At 39.3% G+C, this 27,227-nt stretch overlaps 1 protein-coding gene across 6 annotated transcripts in view; it reads left to right on the top strand.

The window, feature by feature from the left end:
* Positions 1 to 27,227, top strand: part of C2H8orf34 (chromosome 2 C8orf34 homolog) — a 234,935-nt gene that overhangs the window by 188,997 nt on the left and 18,711 nt on the right. For all 6 annotated transcript variants that reach the window (XM_054017072.1, XM_054017068.1, XM_054017071.1 and 3 more), the window contains 3 exons: positions 416 to 489; positions 16,693 to 16,813; positions 23,706 to 24,193. In XM_054017072.1, the coding sequence (XP_053873047.1) occupies positions 416 to 489; positions 16,693 to 16,813; positions 23,706 to 24,193 (683 nt within the window). The remainder of the gene's footprint in view (positions 1 to 415; positions 490 to 16,692; positions 16,814 to 23,705; positions 24,194 to 27,227) is intronic.

The following is a 27,227-nucleotide window of genomic DNA, read 5'->3' as shown; positions in this document are numbered from 1 at the left end:
TTTAGAAATACTCTCCCACATTCTACCAAGCCATTATTCATGCACAGTAACAGAGCTCAAACCTAAACATGCATTAAAAATCTGTACAAAGTACACCTCTACCCCGATATAAGACGACCTGATATAACACAAATTTGGATATAATGCGGTAAAGCAGCACTCCAGGGGGGCGGGGCTGTGCGCTCCGGCGGATCAAAACAAGTTCGATATAACATGGTTTCACCTATAATGCGGTAAGATTTTTTGGCTCCCAAGGACAGTGTTATATCGGGGTAAAGGTGTATAACTTCTGTAGTCACATTTACCATCCTGGCAGTTAATTTACAGGTTTTATTTTCTGATTTTCTATGAGATTAATTATGCTCTAATTAATTAGATGAATGTGCATTACTACTTTTCTACCTTTTTGGAACAGCTTCAGTGCCTGGGGTGGAAACACTGATGGAGGATGCTGATGAATTTGAGAGTGCATCTCAAATAACAGGACCTGTAAGTATCTTCATTTACAGATGTGCCAATCTGCCAAAACAAGCTGTTGAAATAAGACTTTCAATAAAGCTGAAAGGTATACATGAAAAATAATACCCGAATGACGAATTCTGTGATAGTGTTGATTCCTTCAGTGGGGCAGGGGAGGTATTACCTTGAAACTATTTTTGTTTCCTGCACACTTGGAACCATACACGTCTCAATGGCAACATAGTTCCTGTTGAGAGCAGTGGAAGTTCCACACATGGATCCAAAGCATTGTATGCAACTCTGCTATTAAAGAAGGTCAAATAACTATTTCACTAGTTTGGTAGTTTTTGCTTTATGCTCTATTGATGACAATAAATTAATCTAATTCTAAATTTAGTTATGAAATTTGCATTTAACATCTCTCGGACAATTTAGGCTATTTGATATTGGGTGCTAGGAAACCAATAGAAAAGTGAAAGAGGTACTTGTTTAAAGTATCTGATTAATTTTTTTTAAATGATTAAATGTTAACTCTGATAAAATTTGAAACAAAGTTCTTATTTTGAAATGCAGTAGAATGTTATAAAGGTTGTAGAAAATATAGTTAGAGCAAAAACTATTTGAAGTCCAAAGTGGCCATGTGTAAAGACTGAGAGTAGAGTATATGCCCAAGTAAATTACTATTTCTCAAGCAAACAAAACAGAAAACTAAACTAAAAAGTAAACAACTGCCTCCTACTAGTGAAGTTTAGAAACTTACTTCATGATATACTAGCATGAAGCTTAATTATGTAGTAAGTGCTGCTCAGATACAGGAATTCTATTTTGTTATCTCCCTTAAATGCAGATAAGGTTTAATGAATCCCTTTCTCCAAATGAAACATAAGCCAATCCAGTTGTTGTTTGAGCTAAGGAAAGAAGGGCCCTATTGCTAAGAATTAACATATCTGTAGTCTATGATCATACAACCCCTTAAATACTAATAATACTAAATAATATTTAGCTTTTACAGTGCCTTACATCCAATGATGTCAGAGCAATTCACAGACTTGAAGTGATTTTAAGCCTGACACCACCTCTGTAAGATAGATAGGAACAGAGATGTATTGCCAAAGGAATAGGAGAATTTTGTGGGTTGGCTTGAGGCTCCTGTTAATGTCCCCGGTTATGCTCTTCTTCACATAGAGCTAACAGCAAGCACTGTAATACATTCACTTTCTGTTTTTTTCGTATTGAATCGAAAACCATGACTATCACTTTTAATTTTTCCACCTTGGCAAAAATTATAGCAGGCGCTGAGAAGGACAGGCATCCATGGTCAGCATTTTTTTAAATTTAATTTAATGAAGGAGGGAAGAGGCTGGTGCTCCCTGCTGGTCGCTCCGGGAATTAGCTCTTGACTGCTGCGGAGCACCCTAGACACGTGGTAGCTCGCCCGTTATCTCCGTTCTGCTGTCCTGGGACCCGCGTTGCTCCCTGCTCAGCAGTGTCCTCTTCAGGACAGTCTTCATCCGCTTCAGGACACTGCCCTCCGGCAGTGCCCACTACTCTGGTCTCACCCCATTCCGGGGGGGGGGGCATTGTTAACAACAGTCTTTCTGTTTGCCCCTGCCTCGGTGGCCAGCCACAACCCTAGAGTCTAGGCCCTAGTCTTAGGGACGGGTCGCGGTCTGTCTCGGCCCCTCTCCTCGGTGGCCAGGGGCAATGTCAGGGTGGAAGGGGGGGACCCAGGCCCACCTGCTACTCTGGGTCCCGACCCAGGGATCCTCTAGTGGCGGCTTACCTCTGTCGTCCTCCTCTCTGCTCTTGCCCGCTTAGCTTCCGTGGGCCACTTCTCCTTTGGCCCTATGCACCTTCTCGACCCCTTCTAGCAAGGGCCGCAGCCTGGCAGGTATCCGGGCTGGAGCCCCGCTCCTCTTCCCCAATCCTGCCTAGCACTGCTCTGTCCAAGGTCCTGTTCCTTAGCTCAGGAGCTAGTCCTTCTTCCTCACTAGTCAGGGATTGACTGACTTCGCCTCTACTAGGCAGCCTTTATATAGGACCCAGCCTGGCCCTGATTGGCTGCCTCTTTTCCTGCCTTGATTGGCTCTTCCCAGGCCTTGGCTGATTGGCTGCTGGTCTGCGCAGCCTCTGGGGCCTGGTTCAGCCCTTCTTCTCAGGGGGTGGGGCACCACTCCACCACACTTCCCCAAAGACTTCCTTTTGGTAAGTTACTCACTGTGACAGTTCTTTATTGGAACAATATGGTGATAATGCTTACCAGGTGTGTTGAGGACAAATATGTACATTAAATAATGTAAGGCACTTAGATACTTATAGGATCCCCTTCACCATAGTATAGGGTTGCCAACTTGGTAGTATTTAAAAACCAGACACTCCAGCAGGAGTGCCGGAACCTCCCCTGCCCTGCCTCTTTTCCCCAAGGCACCACCCCTCTCCTGCCCAAAGCCCTGTCCCTCCCCCACCCCTTCCCTGAGGCCCTGCCTTTTCCTCTGAGGCCCCACCCTGTCCACTCCTCTTCTCCCCTCTCCCCATCTCTCACTACTTTTCCTCTCCTATCCCTCACCCCCCTACCCGGGTCAGGAGGATCTTGCCTGCGGAGCCAGGGCTGGAAGCTGCAGCCACCTGACACAGGTAGGAAGTGACCCAGGCTGAGTAGAGGCTGGCGTGTGATGACCCAGCGCCTTGCCACCTTCACCTCCCTCAGTAACCGGACTTTGAGTGTCTGGTCAGTAGATCTGACTGGACACTGTGAGGTCCCCTCTTCAACCGGACTTTCTGGTCGAAAAACCGGCATCTGCCCACCCTACCATAGTACCTAAGATAGATTAATAAGTGAGGATAAAAAATATACAGTAACTTCAAAATCATCTATTCAGAATATACACACTGATTTATTTCCACATAAATAGCCCCAAAACACTTATACATATAATGTAAAAGCTGAGGGGGGCAGAGAACAATAACTATGTTAATCAAAGACTTCCCAGAAATTGAACCATTTTTTCCATTATAGTCACGCAGTTGGATATCCACACACACAAGAGTGGCTAAATCTGCTAAACCAGTTCCACTCTTGCCGAATTTAATGCTAAGAATGTCTTCAAATGCAGTAATATGACTCTTTTGGCATTTAAACTGGTCTTTAGCAGAAATTTCTCTGGAGCCTTATTTGTATTTGACAAGTTTGTTTTAATTCCTCCTCCCCTAATAAGAATGACCTGTTGTGGGACAAATCAACCAACATTAGAAAAGAAGGGTCTTTAGGCAAAGAGTGGGAACTGAGAGGAGAGCTAAAGGAGTTCTTTTCAATATCCACAACTTGGAACCCACACTTCAGCCTTTTGCTTTGGACTTGCCTAAAGCAATGCCCAAATACTTTGAAAATCTTGGGGTAGGTCTCAGCTGGTATAAATTGTCATAGCTCCATTGAATACAATTTACACCATCTGAAAAACTACCTCATTATGTTTTTGTTGGACCCTTAAAGAGATAGGATAAATTATACATTTACATTTCTGTTTTACAATAAAGAACATGACTAACTTTCTAACAAGCTAGTAATAAACTATTATTATTAATGTTTTAGGTTTTCATCCCTACTGAATTTTCTAAGAGTCAAACATGAAGTACTCTGTTTAGTCTGTCAAGACTGCTGTATGTCAAAACTGGAAAGGGCATATTGTAAAGTGAGATATCTAAAGATTACTGGTCTCTCTCCTTCTCTTTGCTGTAGAATTTTACCTAATATCCAATCACCAGAAAACAAACAAGAAAGTTACTAAGTTATCCCAATCTCTGAATTTCCCAGTGCATCCCATATTTTGTCTATCTGTTGGGGCTCAGTCTTGCTAACATTCACTTCTGGTGATAGGACCTGAGTATAGTCAATATAAGACTAGTGTGACTTCAGTAGGGCTGCTCACAGTAGTAAGTACTATTCCCAATAATAACTGTTTGTGGGACTATAAACTTTTGGGGGACAGATGGACTTTATTTTATCTACTGTACAACATTAAACACACTGGTGCTAAGCAAATAATAAATACTAGTGACAAGTAAATTGATGTATTTTAAGCAATAACGTGATCTTCTCACAATTCCAGTTTTCTGCTGTTGTATCTAAACTAAAATTGAATTTATTTAAAATATGCCTAGTGATCTTTCCCAGTTTATGACCTCAGCTGGAAATTCTCATTCCTGACCTCTTTCTAACACAGCTTGTATATACATTTCATATAAGAAAGATACCAAGGTGAAATGCTTGGCTTTTGCTTATGTAATTTTGCAGTGAGACAGGGTTTTTTTTTTTTTACTCAAGATAACAAAATTCTGCAAAAATACTTCACCTGGCAAACTTTAATTCTAGCTCACTGACTTTTTTTTAATCTAGAAATTAAAAAATAAAGTATCAGATGACATGTACTGATATAAAATGGGGCACATGAACTGGACAGTTAACACCATATAATATGGTAGTTACTTTTTGTTTCAGAACCTGGAACAAGCAGGGCTTGTGATTATTTTTGTTTTTGTTGCAACTCTTTGTACTCACTCAACTCTATCTTGCATGCTGACATAAAAACATTTTTTCTTTTCAAAAAAATGCTTGTGAATTAACCCAATTCAAGTGTAACAAATGAAAAGAAAGTCATCCAACTGCAAAAGGCAGTTTTTTGCCATGTATTTCTTACTGTGAAAACAAATACCCAATAAATTGTTTTATAGAGGTTTATTGCTTTAAATATTTTTTTCTCCCATTTGCTCTTTTAGTTTATTGAAAACACACACACACACACACACACACACACACACAGTAGATTTTGTTATGGTATGTATAAAAAATCCTTAATGGTAATTACGTTTGTGGAACTATTTGAGGCTTGATTGTACTAGGAAAAAATAAAAGTTTAACACTTCAATGTGCATTAAATATGACTACCATATATACTCTATCATAAGCCGGTTCATTTATAAGCCAACCCCCCCCCGCCCCTCCCCAGATGGATAAGTAAAAATGGAAAATTTTTATAACCCGTTCATAAGCCGACCCTATAATTCAGGGGGTCAGCAAACTTTGGCTCCTGGGCCATTAGGATAAGCCACTGGTGGTCCGAGATAGTTTGTTTACCTTCTGCAGCCACGGAGGTAAATCTAAGTAAACAAAGTGTCCTGGCACACCAGCTGCTTACCCTGACAGGCCGGGGCAGCAACTGGTGGCTGTGCTGCCTCGGGGCTGTGTCCCACCTCTCCCTCTCTATACCCATTCATAAGCTGACCCCCGTCTCCGGTGCTTCCCTTTTTTACTAAAAAAATTCGGCTTATGAACAAGTATATATGGTATTTCCAATGCTATATAACTTAATTTGATTGCAAATACTTTGCTATTCTTTTCCACTATTTTCTCATGAGGCTCAGTTCCCAAAAACACTTAAACATGAACCTAATTTTAGGCATGTTAATAGTCCCAGCTACTCATGTGCTCAATGTTCAGTACTTTAACATAATGCTTAAACCCTTTGCTGGATTGGGTCAGCATCGAGCTGGATTGGGGCCTAAAATAAGGACTATTCTTAGGTCCTGATCCTGCTCTGCTAATAGCAGTGGCACATCCCTGTACCTTTGTGAACTGAATGGACTATTATTTAGGTAGCACCATCAGTGCACTAAGACCAACTTTTACAAACCTGAGTACCTGCTGAAACCAACAAGGGCTCCAAATGCTTCACACCTCTGAAAATTAATTCACTTTTGTAGGTGACTAAACATGGATTTAACTGACAAACTTTAAGTACTCGAATCTGAATTTTGGCTTTAACATTTCAATCTCTGTGTCAAATCTAATTAATATTATTACACAAAACAATTACATAGCTAATATGTCCATCAGCTATTATAGTATCACTTCATTTCTGTTAGATACTGTAAGACACAGTCAAGGTACAAAACAAAAATGATCCATTAATAATAATATAGCTAGTACACAGTCAACCATTTGATGTGAAGTTTTTATATAGAATGGCTCTGATTCTATATATACTCATGTGGGTGTTTGCAGGATAGGATTCTAAGGGCATTGGGTTTTGGAGAGTGTCTCTAGGAGAATGTGTATGAGATATTGCCTGATTGGTAAGATTGGAAGTTCCACCGGTCTCCAAAAGCTTTCAAATGCTTTACTTTTATTTTCTTAAAACCTGGACAAACTCTTTTTTGTTTTTCCTTCATAAAAGCGTTGTGCCCAAACTGGACCTGTTCAAACTCCTCTGTGAATTTTCTTGCTTAAAAAAATAAGCAATGGGGCAGTTTCATCTTCATTAATGGAATAGTGCTATGATTTTGTATTTTTTTTCAGATGTTTGCTTCAAAATTGTCATGTCATATTACAAAAGGTCAGAGAAAAGACATATTTAAAGTCTCTAAAGTTCATCCTTCAGTTGAACACTTTGACCTAAGCTCTGTGGCCAGAGAGTGAAATGGACAGATTTTTCTAACAATGGTGTCTCTTGTTATAGTCACATTTTGCTGAATATGGATACCATTTCTTGGCAGTGACACTGAATTTAATTAAGTTGCTTACTCCATGTGCTGACTCTTGTTCTGCTCAAAGCAGAGAAAGCAAAGAGAAACCAGACTCTGGAACATCTGCCTCTTTCACATCTCTGCCTTCGCCATTCAATGAGTTATATGGGAAACACCATGATTAAAACTTAAACATTTGCCTATTTCTCACTTACGCATTTGCCAAACATTGGCAAAAATTAAGATGTTTGTACACCAATGCGAGGAGCCTAGGAAACAAAATGGAGGAACTAGAGTTACTGGTGCAGGAAGTGAAACCAGATATTATAGGGATAACAGAAACATGGTGGAATAGTAGTCATGACTGGGGTACAGGTATTGAAGGGTATGTGCTATTTAGAAAAGACAGAAATAAAGGCAAAGAAGGTGGAGTAGCATTGTATATCAGTGATGAGGTAGACTGTAAAGAAATAAGAAGTGATGGAATGGATAAGACAGAGTCTGTCTGGGCAAAAATCACACTGGGGAAGAAAGCTACTAGAGCCTCCCCTGGGATAGTGCTCGGGGTGTGCTATGGACCACCGAGATCTGATTTGGATATGGATAGAGATCTCGTTAATGTTTTTAGTTAAGTAGATACTAATGGGAATTGTGTGATCATGGGAGACTTTAACTTCCCAGATATAGACTGGAGGACAAGTGCTAGTAATAATAATAGGGGTCAGATTTTCCTGGATGCAATAGCTGATGGATTCCTTCACCAAGTAGTTGCTGAACCAATGAGAGGGGATGCCATTTTAGATTTGGTTTTGGTGAGTAGTGAGGACCTCATAGAAGAAATGGTTGTAGGGGACAACCTTGGTTTGAGCGATCATGAGCTAATTCAGTTCAAACTAAATGGAAAGATAAACAAAAATAGATCTGTGACTAGGGTTTTTTATTTCAAAAGGGCTAACTTTAAACAATTAAGAAAATTAGTTAGGGAAGTGGATTGGACTGAAGAACTTGTGGATCTAAAGTTGGAGGAGGCCTGGAATTACTTCAAGTCAAAGTTGCAGAAACAATCAGAAGCCTGCATCCCAAGAAAGGGGAAAAAATTCATAGGCAGGAATTGTAGACGAAGCTGGATGAGCAAGCATCTCGAAGAGGTGATTAAGAAAAAGCAGAAAGCCTACAATTGGGTGGAAGATGGGAGTGATCAGCAAGGAAAGCTACCTTATTGAGGTCAGAACATATAGGGATACAGTGAGAGAGGCCAAAAGCCATGTAGAGTTGGACCTTGCAAAGGGAATTAAAACCAATAGTAAAAGATTCTATAGCCAAATAAATAAGAAGAAAACAAAAAAAGAAGAAGTAGGACCGCTAAACACTGAGAATAGAGTGGAGGTTAAGGATTTTTGTTATAAGCTGGGGACGCATCAGTTGGAAGTAACAGAGGAGGAGAAGGACCTTGGAATAAGGACGTGTTAGTACCATTATACAAGGTACTGGTGAGACCTCACCTGGAATACTGTGTGCAGTTCTGGTCTCTCATGTTTAAGAAGGATGAATTCAAACTGGAACAAGTACAGAGAAGGGCTACTAGGATGATCCGAGGAAAGGAAAACCTGTCTTATGAAAGGAGACTCAAAGAGCTTGACTTGTTTAGCCTAACCAAAAGAAGGCTGAGGGGAGATATGGTTGCTCTCTATAAATATATCAGAGGGATAAATACCAGGGAGGGAGAGGAATTATTTAAGCTCAGTACCAATGTGGACACAAGAACAAATGGATATAAACTGGCCATCAGGAAGTTTAGTCTTGAAATTAGACGAAGGTTTCTAACCAGCAGAGGAGTGAAGTTCTGGAACAGCCTTCCAAGGGGAGCAGTGGGGGGCAAAAGACATATCTGGCTTCAAGACTAAGCTTGATAAGTTTATGGAGGGGATGGTATGATGGATGGGATTGCCTAATTTTGGCAATTAATTGATCTTTGACTATTAGCGGTAAATATGCCCAATGGCCTGTGATGGGATGTTAGATGGAGTGGAATCTGAGTTACTACAGAGAATTCTTTCCTGGGTGTCTAGCTGGTGAGTCTTGCCCACATGCTCAAGGTTTAGCTGATCACCATATTTGGGGTCGGGAAGGAATTTTCTTCCAGGGCAGATTGGCAGAGGCCCTGGGGGTTTTTTGCCTTCCTCTGCAGCGTGGGGCACGGGTCACTTGATGGAGAATTCTCTGCACCTTGAAGTCTTTAAACGATACTTTGAGGACTTCAATAGCTCAGACATAGGTTAGGGGTTTGATACAGGAGTGGGTGGGTGAGATTCTGTGGCCTGCGTTGTGCAGGAGGTCAGACTAGATTATCATAATGGTCCCTTCTGACCTTAAAGTCTATGATTCTATGAAATAGTCCTGTGTGGAAATGCAGGTGCAGTACTAAACAAGCATTCTGGGCTCTGGGAATATAAAGAACTAGCTGGAAATGAAAGCGATGAATCCACTTTCCTCCCACCAACAGCCATGGCCACTGGGCTAGGCTGCAGGTTTTGTACATGGAGTCACCTGTCTGAAAGGGCCCTTTCTGGCATTGACTTGATGGTGCCACAGGCGTCTCCGTTCCAGCTCCCTTGCTCCAAGCAACACAGAGGCCTCCTTGGTGTGGACCTTCCTTGTCCTTACCCTGTTCACTCCCAGTTTGTCTTTCCTGCTGTCTCCATGTCCCATTCTTTGACCAACATTGTCTCCCTGAACTGAAGTAAACTGTTAGGCTACTTAGTATAATGTCTACACTCTTTTGCAAGGGTCAGCATGTGAGTAGCAGAGCTGTGTGTGTAACACGGCTGCTTTTGCGCTGACCAGGCCTTTTCCTCCCATACCATTGGACTCCAATAATACCAGCTAAGTAGGATGTTCATGTTTTTGCATGCCTGCCAGCATTTGGGTGCTCAATGCTTGAATTTCCTTTTCTTTTGCCAATTATTTTAGAGACTGGGAATTCAATTCTGCAACTCATGTGCTGCCCTGACTGGAGCCATGTGGAGCTCAAGTAGCCGGCAGGCTGAATATAAGCCCTTGCTGAAAGTGCCCTGTGGAGCTTAGAAGCTTGGCAGTGTCCTGACTTTTTCTGTTGAAAATTCCCTGAGGAGCTAAAGGACTCTGTAGGGTATGGGCCCCTCAATAATAATACCTTGAGAAGCTTATGTCTGTGTGTCCTGGCTGCTTGCCATTAAATAATCTGCTGATTTTAGAGGCTTAAGGGTCCATGCCTCTCAGTTTACCCTCACTTTCAACTGCTCTGCAAATCTTAAACTGCAGCCATGCATGCGTTGTAAAGAATGTAATCAGCCATGCACACTGTTAAGACTGTGCATTACTCCAATGCATATTTTCAAAATCACCTGTCCTCCATGTTCCTTTCTCTTTATCAGTACCATACATATCTCAAAATCACCATAACTGCTTCACCTGAAATTTAAGACACTTCAGGGTTAGTTTTGCAGAAATTATTGAGGTGTCATAATCGGGTATTATAATGTAAAGCTGGTTACAACCTTAACTATGAAGAGACTACTGTCTCTCCATAATGCAGGATGGGAGCATGTCTGACTGAGGGCTTGTCTATAAGAACACTTAACTGACGGCAAGCTAGAGTGTAAATCTGTCTTGTATTGACCTGTGCGCACTAACTGTCCATGTGGACTTTGCTGCCACAGACTTAAATTTCCCTACATGGCTTTCATCTACTCCTGTTTCAAAGCAAGGTGGGTAAAAGCACTATACGTACATACATATACATATATATAAAATAAAACAATAATACCTGGCCAGTCATTTTGCTGTGAGAATAATTATTTTTTATATATATAATTATATAATTATTATATATAATTATTCTCACAGCAAAATGACTGTCCAGGTGTTATTATTTTATCAACTACAATTGGTTAATAACATAGTAAAAGCATCCTGATTGGTTAATAACTTAGCTTGTTTAATAATTAAATCACTCACTGTTTTAATATCATAAGTTTTAATATCAAGTGTTTTAATATCATAAATAGCAGCTGCAGGAGACATATTAAAGATCCTTAATCTGAACATCACTGCTATATTTTGATCCAGGTGAATGGCATTAGGAGAAATATCATTTCATGTTATCCTACCACTAGATTTCCAAGGCATGCCCAGTTCTAGAAGCGAACTAAAGGCCCAATCCTTTAGCTCCATGAGGTCCTACTGAAGTCGGTGGAGGCTGTGAAGGTGCTTAGCATCTCTGAGGAGACATTCAGCACTTTGCAGGATTAGCCGTATAATGGGAAAGGTGGGAGCATCCCTGATCCCAAATAATCTTAATTAAAAAAGCCTCAAGATTTTTTTTAAATTAAAGTTTCCAAACATTTTCTCTTTTTTAATTTAATTTTAAATGTAGGAAGGGCTACTCCTTTGCCAGTTATGATCATAGTTTTAAGACTTTAATATTTTTGGCAACACAAATCCAAGATTTCCACCCCAAAATAACAATGATTAAAAGACAGCCTGAATCATCATGAAATCAATCTTCTGCTTACATTTCACATGCTGAAGCACGGGTAGTTCCTTGCTGCCCATGTATTTTATTTCTGTAAATAGGAAAGCTCAATAATTTAGCTCAAACCTCAATGTCGAAAGGACTAGCTCAACAGTTTTTTTATTTTTTATTGTACGTTTGGTATACAATGTGCTAGCAGGCTGCCACGCGGAGCAGAAAGCTTGTAATTTCAATTACATGGCATTTCAAGTAGAACGGGCCCTAATGTTGAAGATAGAGATTAGAGGTGATTGCCAATATGCAACAAAGCTTTGAAGAGGATTATTATTTTTAAATTACCTTAAGAACCGAGTTGACTAGCTCACCCTGTGTGCCTGAGCAGATTGTGGAAACTGAAAGATTAAACAGTTGGTGAACTCTAATAGAAAAATGAATGTTGTGTGAAAAACCTTTACACAATATTATGCAGAAAGATTAGCTGCTTGAATAACAACCATCCTTCTCACCTTCCTGGTCAGGATTAATCACAAGTGTGCATTCACAGATAATTTGTTGAAAAATGGAATTATTTGACTGTATTTGGAGGCATCTGTGACAAATGTTTCTATTTAAGTTTACTTTTATATGTATTAGTGAATTGCATATGAGAAAGCTTATGAGTGTTTTTCTTTGTTGTGGTATTATTTCCTGAAGCTTCTAATAAAACTTTCACTTAATGGACAAAAATATGCATAACATAAAGTTTAATCAAAAATTATTTATATTTCCAACTTGTCAGGAACTAATTACTAAACAAAGAATGCAATCCTAGGCAAATTCTAATATTTTTGCATTTTCCATTTAAATAACTTGGTTTTATTGGAACCAGACAGTTCCACTTGAAATTTTCTTTCTTTTATTTGTCTTCTATGCTCTTATCCTCATTCAAAAATTACTCATTGCAAGCTGCTCTTGGAGCCAATTGTTCTTGACTGCAGGGAAGCTGGCAATCTAAGGCAGGCTACCTCCACATCTTAAAATCTCTTCTTATTCTATGAATTCAGAAAGGATGCTGTGGTCTAGAATGAAAAATTTTCTCCCTGAAAATCACAGGTTAAACTGCTCTATATCTCTGATAAAAGGGATTCTTAAAAGATGAAGGAATGCTTTCTGCTGGAAGCCAACTTCTCCTCTTGGAGTGTCCTACATTGTTCTGGTAAAGCAGTTTATATTAGAGGTTGAGAATTCTTAGGCCTTGATTCTGGCATCTGATCATTTCACCTGAGCAGAACTCCATAGATGTCTGTGGGACTTCACATCTGTGTGAGGGTCCATGACAGTACATTCAATTGCAGGATCAGAACCTTAATGTGTATCATATTTCTTCCAACAGGAATATCATCAATGACTTTTGGCACCAAGCTAATGTGGTGCTAAAGTCTGAAGCATGAACTATGACATCTAAAAGAAACTCTTGCTAACATGAGCAATTTATAACTATAGCCAATTTCCCCTAACCCACTCCAGCCCCACTAAGTTACAATATTCTTCAAAAATGCAATGAACTAGTTAAGGCCCTGATTACATTTTGGCCTCTTCCTTTGTATTTGTTGGCTAAGTGATCTAAGTAAAGAATACAAAAATAAATATATTGTATGTGAAGACATAATGAAGATGTGGAAAAAACCTTAGCAAAATACTGACATATGGCTGACCTTAAAAGTTGGCACATCTCTTGACAATATTGATTTAACATTTTTATGATGCTATATTACCTCACCATGCCTTGGTTCAAAGTTGGTGAATGGGGCCCAATGTGATTTCCATAAGAAAAAATGACAAGGATGTTTTTTCAGTAATTTCCTTGTATTGAGGTGTAAAACTCCTTGTTAATGTAAACATCCATTTGTAAAATGTAATGAAACATTAAACATAAGGCATAGTTTGGAACCATAATGGCAAAGAAGATATTAAATAAACTAAAAGCATCCATATTTATATCCAACACTGACCCAACCTACAGGTTGAAAGGAATAAGCGGGATAGGATCTACCATTGTCACAGCTGATTAAAATTTGAATTAACTGAAGTTGTAATGTTTGCATAGAAATAATCTGGAGTGTGTTTTTAAGGAGATCAAGAGGCTATATTATAGCACTAGTTGGCTCCACTATTGTTATGCTTCAGAGTAAAGTTACACTATGCTTGCAAGTTTGTATTGGTCTGCTTATACTATACCTGGCCAAAAGACAATAAGACTAAGTTCTGTAAAGTGGCACAGGAAGGTGTAAATTACACCTTGCTGTACCAGCAAAAGTGCCTGGCAACCCTGAGGGTTTATCTTAACTTACATAGTGTTACTGCTGCTATCTGCCCTAAGGCTTTGGGAGGAGCAGTTTTAAATCATGCTAGAGCCATGAATCCGCATACTTCCCAGCCACCATGGTCATGCCCCCTTTTCTAGGTATCACCATCCACTTTTCAGGCTATCCTGGCTCCTCAGCATATGGAACTGGCACAGCTATGTGATGGGAACACTAGGGACCCTTAGCAGGGTTTACACTAATGCAAACTCCGAAGTGAATGTGGGCCTCAAAACGTAATTCATTTTCATCCAAAGCCATGTATGAAAAATTGGTATCCCTGCTCTGCCTCCTAAATGATTGAAACCTACTTTGGTATGTCCCTGAAATGCACAGAATCAGAGAATGATCACAAGAGTCGCAACATTTTATTATCATAATAACCTTTGGCTTGTTTGTGCTGGTTTTCATTCTCATTCATATCATTATCAAATGAATGTATTTATATGTTTATGGTCATTTACAATGTTTGTCACTAAATTTCAAATATATAGTACCACATGTATTCAGTAAGTAATGATGCAGTATTGTTTTGGCCTTTGGCACATTATGGCCTGACTTGTAGTTACTGATATTTGTGGTGCTGCATGTACTCTTGATCTTTTCATCAAAACATGACAAAGTGTAATACTGACAGACCCTGGTCGTCGGCGGGCAGGATTGTACCTGGGTCCTTTGAAGTTTAGTTCATGAGCCTCTACCACATGAGCTAAAAGCCAACTGCCTGTTAGCTACAGCTGTAGAGCAGACTCATTTAACTCTAAGTGGTCTCGGTGCCACTAGATGGGACAGAACACCCTACACAGAAGGTGTGTGGGTTGCAAAAGCATTTAATAAACTGATCACAAACTGTGGGATAGATTCTACCCTCAGTTATTTCATTGACTTCACTGGCAGTTGAAGGCATATGTTGACGGAAGAATTTGGATAAATGAAAATGTGTATGGGTATATACTGAATGCATGTAAATATATGGGTGTATATATTTTAAGTCATGCATATTTATGTCATTTATATATGTACTCACATAAACGGTGTATGTCTTCATGTAGGAGTCTGTGTGCATAATTGTATGACATCTCCATAGTTACAAAAACATATACTGTATGTGTGTGTGTGTGTGTGTGTGTCTTTGAGTACATACATAAACATACACAAACATATACATGGACATTTATATAAGGAAAAATATATCTAAATAATCAATATAAAAACTATAACATAGGGCCACATTCTGATCCCTTTCCCCACAATGAACACACGGACTAGCTCCTAATGCCCTGGGTAGCCCTGTTGCTTTTAATTGAACTGCTCATAAAATAAGGTGTTATTCAACATAAGTAAAAATATTGGAATCTGCCACTAAATAACTATGGTCTTGATCCTTCAAACACTTATTCATGTGAGTAATTCCATGCATGTGAATAGTCCTAATGAGTTCATTGTGTCTGATGCTGAGAACTCACAGCTGTCACTGAAGTTGCAGATGCTCAAAACCTCTCAGGATCAGGACCAATGGGGGCTATTCATCTGTCTGAAATTAGCAGGATCAGATCTAAATGTGTATACTTTATGGTCTTCTCCAGATATTCTACTTTAATACCTGGGACCAAATAGGAATAATTTTAATTAAAATGGGAGTGCTATAGAAGCAAATTTGCAAACTGAAAATGGTACCATCATTCCAAAAATCACATCACTAAATAAATATGCCAATTAAAATCTTGAACAGCTTTGATAGTGTTGATTGATATGATTTAATATAAGGCCAGTTTCTCTTTCCTATGCAAATCTGGACCTTTACATTTTAGATATTTCTTTATCAACATAGCATTCTAAAGTTGTATGGTCAAATCTAGCAAAGAATTTATGCTTCACGGGAGTTGGATACTTAAAAGATGGTGTTGATTGTTGTGAATAGATCTGAAATATAAAATATTCTGTATAACTGTATTTTGAAGAATATATTTATTTCTTGGAAAAATAGCAAAGGTGACTACAGTACATATAACTAATTTTTACTGTTTAAAAAAAACTAGGTCTTTGGATGAAATATTTTGGCAATGTAATAAAGTAAACTCTATGTTCTGATATGTTTTAATTGATCTTTTTGTCCATTGTTTTTATGACTAAATCCTGAACATCTGGTCATATATTTTAGTTTATCTCAAACAAACAGATACAAACTTATCAAGTTTATCTCCATAGTTTTATGTTTTTGAAGACATCTTTTAAAAGCACGTTGAACAGTTCCAAAAACCTGTAGGTAACTATGAATATCACAGTGTTCAATAGTCGAATGACTGGGTGGATATTTTGCTTGCCAGGATACCTTCCAAACTGCTTATAATGCTGCCATGATTTAGTTATCTTTCCTGAAAGGAAGACGTCTTGCAGTGATACAACAGTATTGGAAATGTTGGTTAGGAAATACAGAGATATTCCCAGAAGTGCTGCTTTGCAGGAATATTGGGCCACATTTTATTTTGATTTAAAGTGAATGCAATGCCACTAAAGTCAGTGGGACTACACAGAGTGTAAATCATTGAAAAATTTGGCCTGATATGCTGCCTCAATTTGAGCACCAGTTTCTATGCAGGTATATCTTTGCTTAAAACTACTAGATATTTTGAATCTAATCCATCTCTTACCCATCTGTACCTTAAATTAAATAGAGTTTCACAATGAATATTTTTATATAAAGCTAACATTTTTATTAATTGCACTTTAAACTTTAAAGCGCCATTTAATTACCTAAATTAGGAGAACATATCATTCCAACTTTCTTTTACTTTAGATATAAATGTAAAAATACATTTAAAGATTCTAGTATTCCCCTTTCTTTTTACCTGCATTTAGCATCAACCTGTTTGGGACCTGGATGTCATGTGCGCCAGAAACGGAGGGTCTCCAAGCCAGAAACTCCTGAAAGACTCCTTAGCTGCAAAAGAACTGCAAACCATGGAAAAACATCTAGCTGGTGCGTATAGTGACAAGGATTGATAAAACATCAAACCCTATACTCCCAAGTAACCCACTGAAATCAGTTGGACTACTCATGTGAGTAAGGAGAGGAAACGTTGGCTGAGACACTGACAAAAGTAGATGAGAAATTGAATTGTAACCTCTCTTTCTCTTTGTTTGCTATTTTGTTGAACAGGAAAAAAGACATGTATTTGAAGCCAAAGGTTTTAAACTTGACTGTGTATGGTAAGGTAATTAAAAAACTATCCTGACAATTTCATTACATATTTATTCCCATAGCTCAGTAATACCTCAGGTGGTAGTGAACTATTGTTGCTAGACCTCCAAGGTATAAATCTTCCAAAAGACTTCAACAGACCAGTGTATTAATAAATAAAAGACTGGCCTGAGGGATAAGCCAGCGAGGACCTCTGTGAGATTTAATGGGAGTTCCGGTTGATGAGGATTAGGGCCATTGTGTATAATAGAATCTCTGCTACAGTAGTGATAGTAGTAATTTTTCAACGAGTACAATAAAGTAAACCAAAGTTTGGGTGAAAGTATTTTCATTGTTTCTTGAAAAATGCATTGGGAAATTTAGAATGCAGTTTCCACTTTTTTTCATTGTAATGAGTATTTTCTTGCTTCAGCTTTAAATATTTTATGAATGATTCAAAACATTCACCCCTTTAGTTGTAGAATAAATTCCATTTTACTCTGGATGATTGGTTAAATTAAACAATGAATAACGGGAAAATATTTTTGCAGTATTCATCCTTTTAAAGGGCATACGTACAGCCCTGCAGGCCTATGATATACGTGCTGCATGTCATGCCACTTCATGACCACACCATAGAAAATAATAAGCCTGCCTTTTAACAAATGTGACATTGGAGGCATGAAGATGTGGCACATGCACAAAAAGGTAAGTTAAGATATAAACCTATTTTCAGATCACTTTTTTCTTAGTAACCACAGAACTATAGGATCCGAATACTCTGCTGCTTCTGCAGGTTAGAAGTGAGGAAATAAATACAGGCATCCTGATATTAGGGGTGAGGAGTTCCTGAATTCTAATCCCAGCTGTTTAACTGGTTTACTATGTAACCCTGGGTAATTACATACCTGCCTCCATTTCCCCCTCCTTAAAATGTACAATATCATTACAGTCTCAGGTGATATCACACAATGCGTTTACCTTTGTAGCACTGGACTTGAGTAATCAAATGTGAAAATCCCTACAAAGAGTTGTAATTTGCATTTGTTTCATCCAATATCTGACACATCCACATGTATAAAAGTCTTTAGCCTAATTAAATACTCTCCCTCCCACTATACCTGCATTTACCTGTCTTTTTTTGAGGAGAAGCCTAAAAACTTAGCACTCCTTTAATTGAACTTCTAGGTGCAGCCGGGGAGCCCATTTAGCAACATTTGGGACTGCTGGTATGCCTGTGTTAAGGTTCCTTCCCCACTCTGAACTCTAGGGTACAGATGTGGGGACCTGCATGAGAACCTCTAAGCTTAACTATTAGCTTAGATCTGGTTTTGCTGCCACCACCCAAATTATTTATGAGTTATTTGGGAAACTCTGTCTACCTCTCCCCCAGAATATCTTCCTCCCAAGTACTATAACCCTTCCCTGGGTAGCCTTGAGAGACTTCTCCATCAATTTCCTGGTGAACACTGATCCAAACCCTTGGATCTTAAAACAAGAAGAAATTAACCATTTCCCCTCCTTTCCCCCACCAATTCCTGGTGAGTCCAGATCCAACCCCCTTGGATCTTAAAACAAGGAAAAATCAATCAGGTTCTTAAAAAGAAGGATTTTAATTAAAGAAAGAAAGGTAAAAATCATTTCTGTAAAATCAGGATGGAAAATAATTTTACAGGATAATCAGATTCAAATAGCCCAGAGGAACCCCCTCTAGCCTTAGGTTCAAAATTACGGCAAACAGAGGTAAACCCTCTAGCAAAAGGAACATTTACAAGTTGAGAAAACAAAGATAAACCTAACATGCCTTGCCTGGCTGTTACTTACAAGTTTGAAATATGAGAGACTTGTTCAGAAAGATTTGGAGAGCATGGATTGATGTCCGGTCCCTCTTAGTCCCAAGAGCGAACAACCCCCAAAACAAAAAGCACAAACAAATGCCTTCCCCCCCCTCAAGATTTGAAAGCATCTTGTCCCCTTATTGATTCTTTGGGTCAGGTGTCAGCCAGGTTACCTGAGCTTCTTACCTTTTACCTTTACCGGTAAAAGGATTTTGGTGTCTCTGGCCACAAGGGATTTTATAGTATTGTACACAGGAGGGTTGTTACCCTTCCCCTTATAGTTACGACAGCCTGCTTCCCCCAATGATATCTTAGGCCAGGAGGTTTCCTCCCCATCATGATTGTCAGAGTGCCCAAAAGGCCCTTTCTGCAAATTCTTGGGGCATCTTACCTTTCTGTAAACTTTTGGGGTTGAAAGCACGCCTGCTCCTTCCCCTACTTATTGGGGGCTGGCTTGGTGTAGGTCAGCTCATACCAAAAGCAAAGTTAGCTTTTCCCATTCACCCACGCCTTTGTGGAACAGTGGAATTTAGAAATCTTCCACTTGATCCTGCTGCTTCTGGTGATGTGATAATGTACCATTGACATGGCTTCAGGCTGCGCTGCGGGTTAGACATCTTCTTTTTATCTCTCTTAAGTGCACCTCTTGATGGCTCTCTTAAGTGCACCTGGTTTCCTGCATCTTTCTCAAGGGTCAACCATGCAATTCAGCTACGTTGGAACTGGGCTCCAGATGGCAGCCCCTGTGATTCTTGACCCTGTTAATATGACAGGCCCACCTGTGCTAGCCCCTGTAAGCACTTTTGCTCCTGGAGCCTGTGACAGCAGCTGCTTAAAGTAGCTCAAAAACAGCTTCCTCAAAACAAAACATTATGTATTCACCCAAAAGGTACAAAACATGCAGAGCAAAGAGTTAAAACAAACAAACAAAAACAGAAAAGACCTATGTACCTATTTTTCCTTACCTAAACTTTAATCTTACCTTGCAAGCTTTGGTAAGTTCCATTCAACCCAGTTACTCCCACCTCTCAGTTGGGAGAGGCAGTCTGCTTGCTTCAGTTTGTCTCCTTCTCAGTGTCTCTGTCACTTCTCCCTCTTCTCCCTCAGCAGCTCTTGACAGCCCACTCAATCCCCGTTCTTGTATAGGCCAGCATTGTCAAGGTTTTAATACCCACTTTGATCCTAGGCTTAGGTCTGGGAAGGTCTAATCATTTCCCCATTGTTTCCTCAAGGACCCTTATCTTTGTCCTTGTTTTATATCCTGTTTTTCCCCCTCTAACAGCCTTCTTTGATTTAACTCCTTGCAGTCAGTCAGGATAATATCAAACAGGTGAACTGGGGTATGTGTTTATAAAATAAAAATACGTGTAACTCTCTCAGACTGCATTGCAGTTCTCTGGCACCAGCACAAAGGGTAATGAGATATTCTGAAATATCTTATCTGTCCTCACCCAATTGTTTGGGTTGTTGGGAGCTGGCACTAGGTTGTAGACTCCTTTGATAGTCTTTTTCTCTGTTGCTGGATATACTAGAATACAGAATCTTTCTGGTCAGTTCACCAGGGCCAACCTTCTTCTACTACCTGTACTCCAGGGATAAGGTACAGGGTCACAAAATCCTCTTGACTGGGGCTCCCTCATGTCCAGCCCTCCCTGTGTTTACCATGCCCAAGGGTTGGGCATGTCACTTCCCCGCCCTGAGCCTCAGTTTCCCCATCTGTGTAATGGAAATAATGGTATTAAGCTCCTTTGTAAAGTGCTTTTGAAATCTACAGATGAAAAGTGCTATATGAGATCTAGGTATTTTATTTTATTTTATTTTATTTGAGAATGGTTCTTGTTGATCATCTGTTTCCCTGTGACTGGTTTTCTCCATTTGTCTGTGTATCAGGAATGGGGTTCTGGAATATGTAGACTTGCCTGGGCAGTTCTCTTTATTTACAAAATATAAACTTGCAGTATTTGGTTTTGGTTCAGCAGATGTGAATGCAACATTTTTAGCAGGTTCAAATTTTCACCTATACAGTGCCCCCATCATTCCCTGCGGACTGCACCGTAATGCTTTCATCTAAATGCCAGTCACATAAGTTACAGCTGTCCAGTGGCAGCTTTATATTATACACAGGGTGAGAGGCTTTTTTGTTGGTAGCTAATTCAGGCAACTTTTCTGTTTGGTTTGAAGGAATAATTCTGTGGTCACTGCCCTCTTCCTGAATGTGTTTTATCACAAAAAGAACTTTTTAATGCGTTAAAAACCTTATGAATGTGTTGTGAATCAAACTGTTGTTCTGGTATTTCTGATATATAAGTAGGATACCCTTGGATCACTCTGTTACCCACAGTTATTTTCATTTAAATAACATTAACAGGAGGTTTTCTGACAAAATCCCAAATCGTGTCACAGTTACAGTATTTGATGTGTATCAAATAATACTGTAGGGTTGGAAATTCAAAACTAGGTTTATTCATTTAGTTGGAAAAGTTGATGTTGCAGTAAAATCAACAGATGTGGTATGTATTAAATAAAACTGAACAGTTTTGTTGTGGAAATCTTTTTAATTATATATGGAGAAAGTGATTAAAATAGCTTTTTTTCTGTAGAATCAATCACTAATTTAAAATCATGGAAACATGGACAAAGAATAATATGTTTATAGAACTCTTACTAAAGCATGGATATTCTAGATCAGTTTTCCAGCATGATCTCCTCTGAATCAAGGCGAGGAAGTTAGAGAGTTTTGCAATGATACAGGTTAATTTTAATTTAAAAGAACACATACCACATTTGGTTTAAATTATGAAACTTACATTATTGCTTGTTGACCCCTGAGATTTGAACCAGATATCTTACAAATTTCAAAGTGACATGTATTGATTTTTTTTAAAGCATACAGTAATTATTTCAAAAGGTAAAATGAAAACAACTGCTTGATTTTAATGAGGTCAGTGTTTCATTTAAATTACTTTAAGTTTAAAGCAACAATAAACTGTCTGCTAAATATATAAACAATAATGAACCTTGTAAATTTGCTAGTAGGAAAACATTTGTTCACTAAAGAGTCTGGATAGTATATCCTTTGAGATTTCACTGACAATTTTGAGTCTACCTTCTCGAATACCAGTCTTCTAACATGTTGAATACCTTATTTTAGACTAGCAGACACAATTTGTTTTTTATTTTTTTTAAAGTAAATGAGTAAAATATTTAATAAAATATGAGCACATTTTAATGCAGACCAATTCTACTTGTGTGTACTCATAATTTATAAATGTATAGTATAAACATGGTGCATATTTGGTAAACACAGGTGGAAGTGGATGAGAATAGATTCTAAATTATAGTATTGGAAAATCGGGTTTGGGATTGCTGTTGGATTTCTTGTATACTGAAGTCTTTGCTGTCAAGTCACAAATGCAATGCAGATTTTCTGTGGGTTGGAGGCTTCATTATACACACAGAGCTTGTAGTCCATGGGGCTATACCAGTTCCCACCTGCTGAGAATGTGGCTCATACTGTTTAAAACAAAATGACACTGCTGTTGGTTCTAAAGGAAACTGATTGTGTGTCTCAAAACAAAGTTAAATAGAGTCATCTGCCAGTGAGGGTGTGAAATTGACAATTGTGGTGAAACATAAACTAGATGATTCAATGAATGTCTTGTCAAGTTCCTTGACATGTTTACTTGTGAGGGTTTTCATTTTGCTAACATAGTAAAGTACCTAACCACCATTACTTTAACTTTGTTGGACACACTGTAATGATATAATTTACCTGTAAATTAGAAACATAAATAGCTTTTGAATGAATTCAGAAGCAAAGATTCTTCAGTAACACTGAATTGTCCTGGCCTAGATAGGGCTTTATTTTTTTATACCTTAGAAAGGGAAACTCCCACTGAACTGAGAGTTTGGCTTGTGTAAAGCTGAAGCCCCTTTATGGACCAAATTCTACTCTTGGATTTTAATACATGGCTTCTGCTAAAGTTAGTGAAGCCTGTGCATTTTCAAACTGTGTCTCCATGGAATTAGATGCTGAGATAGATTGGAGCCCCAACATTCAAATCCAGAATATGTCAAAATTTCAAACACACCAGAGTTCAAGCGTGTTTGGTCACTTATAAGGTTAGGATTCTGGAGTAAAATTCAGATTGTGAATCGGGTTTAGATTCCACCCTCACAAGAGGTTTGCTCAGAGCCAGAGTTTTGCCCGGTCTTTATTTGTTACTAAAGAGAAACCTCATAGAAGTTAAAGGAATATAACTTGGGAGAAATAATGGAGGTTATTATTGGTTTTAATGCCTTTCATATCAAGAAAAGATAATTACAAAGTGATGTCATATTCCATTTCCGAGGGATGAACTTTGAAGGAGAAATGGTTTGCAAAAACATATATTTTGGATTGTTAGTTCTGTCTGTCTTCCATTTGCAGGGATGGCTGAGAGATGAGTAGGTTTTCTCTCCACAACCTCAAGCTGCGTTCACCATTCATTCATACTTTAAATCAATTTTAAAATCATGAAGAAGAGAGATTACATATGTTAGGCTTCTCTACATGGACAGACAGTATACATCTGCAGCACTTTAGCCTGCTGTGCTTAACTGTCCATATAGACCCTGCTATCATATACTAAAAATGTTCTTTGACCTGCTGTTTCAAACAGCAGAACATCAAAGAGCCCTATGGAACTTTTCGTGCGTGATCACAGGGTCCACATGACAATTTAGTGTGCAGCTGGCTAGAGCACTGTAAGTTCGGACCCTGGCTTGCTGTGCACCAAGTCTCCATGTGGACACGTCCTCAGTGTATCCTTCTTTTTACTTTAATGTTACTGTTGTCTTTTTTCTGTGTGCAGACATTGAAAAGGACCTAGCACTCTGGGAAGAAGCCAGTAGTAGTCCACATATTAATTTAGTTACATCACATCAACCAGGAAATCTTCAAGCCACACTAGGCCAAAATTCAAGGTCTCAAGTGCCAAGTCAAACTGGGAAAAATATTCAGCTGCAGCTGCAAGAAAACAAATCACCGCTTCCTACTAACAGCAGAGCGCAGGTCTCCAGTACCTCAAGTAGTAGGCCTCAGACTTCCAATATGCAGAACAACAGGCCTCCAACGCCATCGACTCCAGGAAGCAGACCTGCAACCCCAAATAGTTTGTTGCCAAGACCTCATACCTCTAGCAACCAGGGAAATAAGGATGGAATCCTTAGTATGCAAAGAAGCAGATCCTTAACGTCTAAGAGTCAAATTGGGAGGACTCTTGGCACTCCTGCAGGGCTATCTGTACAAACGAGTGGAGATATTATAGGAACTGTCCCTCAAAGAATCAGTTTGTCAGAAGTAAGATTTTCAATATATTTATTTTTTTACTAATTTTAAGACCATAAAAACTATAAAATTAGGATGTGAGGGTTTTTTATTTGTATTTTAGTTCCTTGTAGTTAGGCTTGGAGGAATATATTTATTTATTTTGAAACTTGATTTGATTTTTATTGGTAAAAGTTGGTAAACTACAGCAGAATCAATGCCCACTGAGAGCAATATGATTTCTAAGAGAATGCTTATGTATGGAATTTTAATCAAGATTTTTTTAGAAATGTAAGGGTTAATTTTTTGTTCACAGAGCTGACTAATCTTACTTTTATCCAAGAGAAAAGCCACTCAAATATTTGACAGATAATAGTGATTACTTACGTTTTGAATTGGTAGATTTGCTTCATAATATCACAGAATTACTTTGAAATGAGAAGAAAAGCTAACATAATAGAGCCAGTAGCTAATAAGTTTAATACTGCTTTGCAAACTGGGCTGATTCATAGCATTAAAAAAAGCCTGTTTCTTACATAGTAGTGGGTTTTACATAATTAGTCTGCGGTGAAAAGAAAGACAAGTTACTTTGGAAATTTAATTACCGAATTTAGAACACTTTTTTTATAGGTTGGTTAGTACAGAGACTGTAATGCTATTTTTGCAGAGTTATATTAGCATTTCCTTTAGATGAGATATTTCTGAAAGCATATTACTGTCCTTAAAATGGGTTTGGAAATGACATAGGGCATAAAAGATGTCAAATCAGGTGAATTATTTTTAGAGCAAAATTTTTAAAAATTGCTGTTGTTTACAGAGTTGTAGGAAAGAAGAAAAATAGAGGTTAGTGTCTGATACTTTTATGATCCAATAAGCTCTATGAGGCCTTGACTATGCTGTGGAGATGGGTAAACTTAGGCAAAAATGACTCCACAGCTGTAGAAGGTGGGGAGCCAGGCAGTCCCATTACATCTGGCTGGAAAACTGACATCCCTTTCCACTAAAAATTTTGCATTTTTGAAATGGACTGAAATGAAATGCTACAAACATGAGATTTTTTTTTTGCAGAAAGGGTTCTTGAGGGGGAAAAAAATCATTTGTGACATTGACGAGAGCCTTCCAGCCCAGCTGCCAGAGAGAGGCAGAGCCTGGCTGCTCAGCCTCCTTCCAGGAGCCAGAGAGCCTAGCCACTCAGCCTCCCCACTCCTGCAGCTGTGTGCATGCCCAGACACTGACATTTAGATGTCTTGGGGGTCTTTAATGCCATAAACTTAAAGACCTAAGGAGTTTAGGCACCTACAGGATTAGACAGTAGCTGAGTAGGGCTTTTGTGAATATCAGTGGTGCCTAAATGTTGGACTTAAGCATCTGCCACTTTAGGAGCCTAAGTGAGGAAGCACTTTGGGTGGGATTCACAAGGTGTTCATGTTTTCCTGGACCTTTCTACAGTGGAATTCAGGGAGACTACTCTCCATTGGCAGCATATTTGACCATGCTCCTCCTGCCTGGGAAACATACAGCCTTAAAATGGTCCAGTCCTGCTTGATTTTAACCAGCAGCTTCTCCATACCCTGGAAACTCCATCCAAATGAGTAAGGCTCATGTCAGGAGCCACCTGACCATTAACCTTGTCCACTTCAAAACCTAGCTGTGTTCCTGTCTGAGAGGTGGCCTAATGGATAACACTGCATCCCACAATTCCTACCTTCTTAGAGTCAAAATTGTAAGGTGAACTAGGAAGTGGAAGAAACTTAAATATTAGGAATCCCCATTCGTATTAAGTAATTCCTGATGTATGGCATAAAACGCCCCAATCTCCAACAGTCAATGACTGCCTTCTCCATCCTGGTGATCTGCCCTGGCTATAGTACAGGCACTTCCTATGCAAAAAGAATTAGCAATGAAAAGATGTGGGATAACCCTAAATGTGCTAAGGACTTCCAGGAGATAACCAAAGTCTGGACTTAAGGGGAGCTCTGCCCATGCAATATCAAACACCCCAAGTTTTAAGGGTGGCAGGGTAGGTGCAACACTCCATAAACATACACTGAGCATATGAGCTCCATCAAGTGTCATCTTAGGGTGACCTTCTCACCTGCTTTCTTCTGATCTGTTTTGAAATATGAAGGGACAACTCAGACACCTGCAGGCCTCTGATACCTGCAGCCTTGTTATGGTTGTAATTGTGATAGTCTTTGATTTTTGATCTCCCTTGCTGTGGCACTTGCTCAAAATTTGGTATCTCCCTCCTCATCCCCAAGCAGTACTGGAAGTCCCTCATAACCCTGCCTGCCTTCTCTTCATTGGCTTCTGTTCCCAGGTGGTCTTCCTTTGCTTATTGGGGGCAATGTAACATTAGCTGCCAGTGGCCTGGCCACAAGCCCCACTTGTCACTCGCTAACCATGTTCCTGAATAACTTTCTATTACTTTGGGGAGTCACCTTGGGGATATCCACTGGGGAAGGCTGTGGGTATAGGGAAAAGCTGTGGTGGCAACTGCACAGTCATTTCCCCTTGCCCCCTAATTGAGGAAAGCAGCCCATGACTCTCTTACCGACCCAGGCAATATGGGGACAGAACCTGGCCACCAGAGCAATGTGACCTCTGCCATCTTTGTGATTGGGACACCACCCTGTTAGCCATGGGTACTCCTTTTTGGTTGTCTGGCCTGCCTTGGCTCCTGGATGCTTAGAAAAGGAGAGGTGGGATAACCCTAAATGTGCTAAGGACCTCCAGGAGATAACCAAAGTTTGAACATACCTAATAAGCATTTCTGCCCCATGACACTTGGTGCAGCTGGGAGGGAAATGCAACATAGTCCAGTGCTCTCCCAGGCAGCTGTCTACAATGGGAAGTTCTTTCTTTGCTTCAGTCTTCACAGCTGAGGATGTTAGGGAGATTCCCAAAATGAGCCATCCTTTGTAGGTGACAAATCTGAGGAATTGTCACAGATTGAAGTGTCACTAGAGGACGTTTTGGAATGAATTGATAAACTTAACAGTAACAAGTCACTGGGACCAGATGGCATTCACCCAAGAGTTCTGAAAGAACTCAAATGTGAAATTGC

This window comes from Malaclemys terrapin, chromosome 2, assembly GCF_027887155.1.
Source record: "Malaclemys terrapin pileata isolate rMalTer1 chromosome 2, rMalTer1.hap1, whole genome shotgun sequence".
In the NCBI taxonomy this organism is placed as follows: Eukaryota; Metazoa; Chordata; order Testudines; family Emydidae; genus Malaclemys; species Malaclemys terrapin.
The sequence above is the reverse complement of the archived record's forward strand: the minus strand, read 5'-3'. Positions and strand labels throughout refer to the sequence as shown.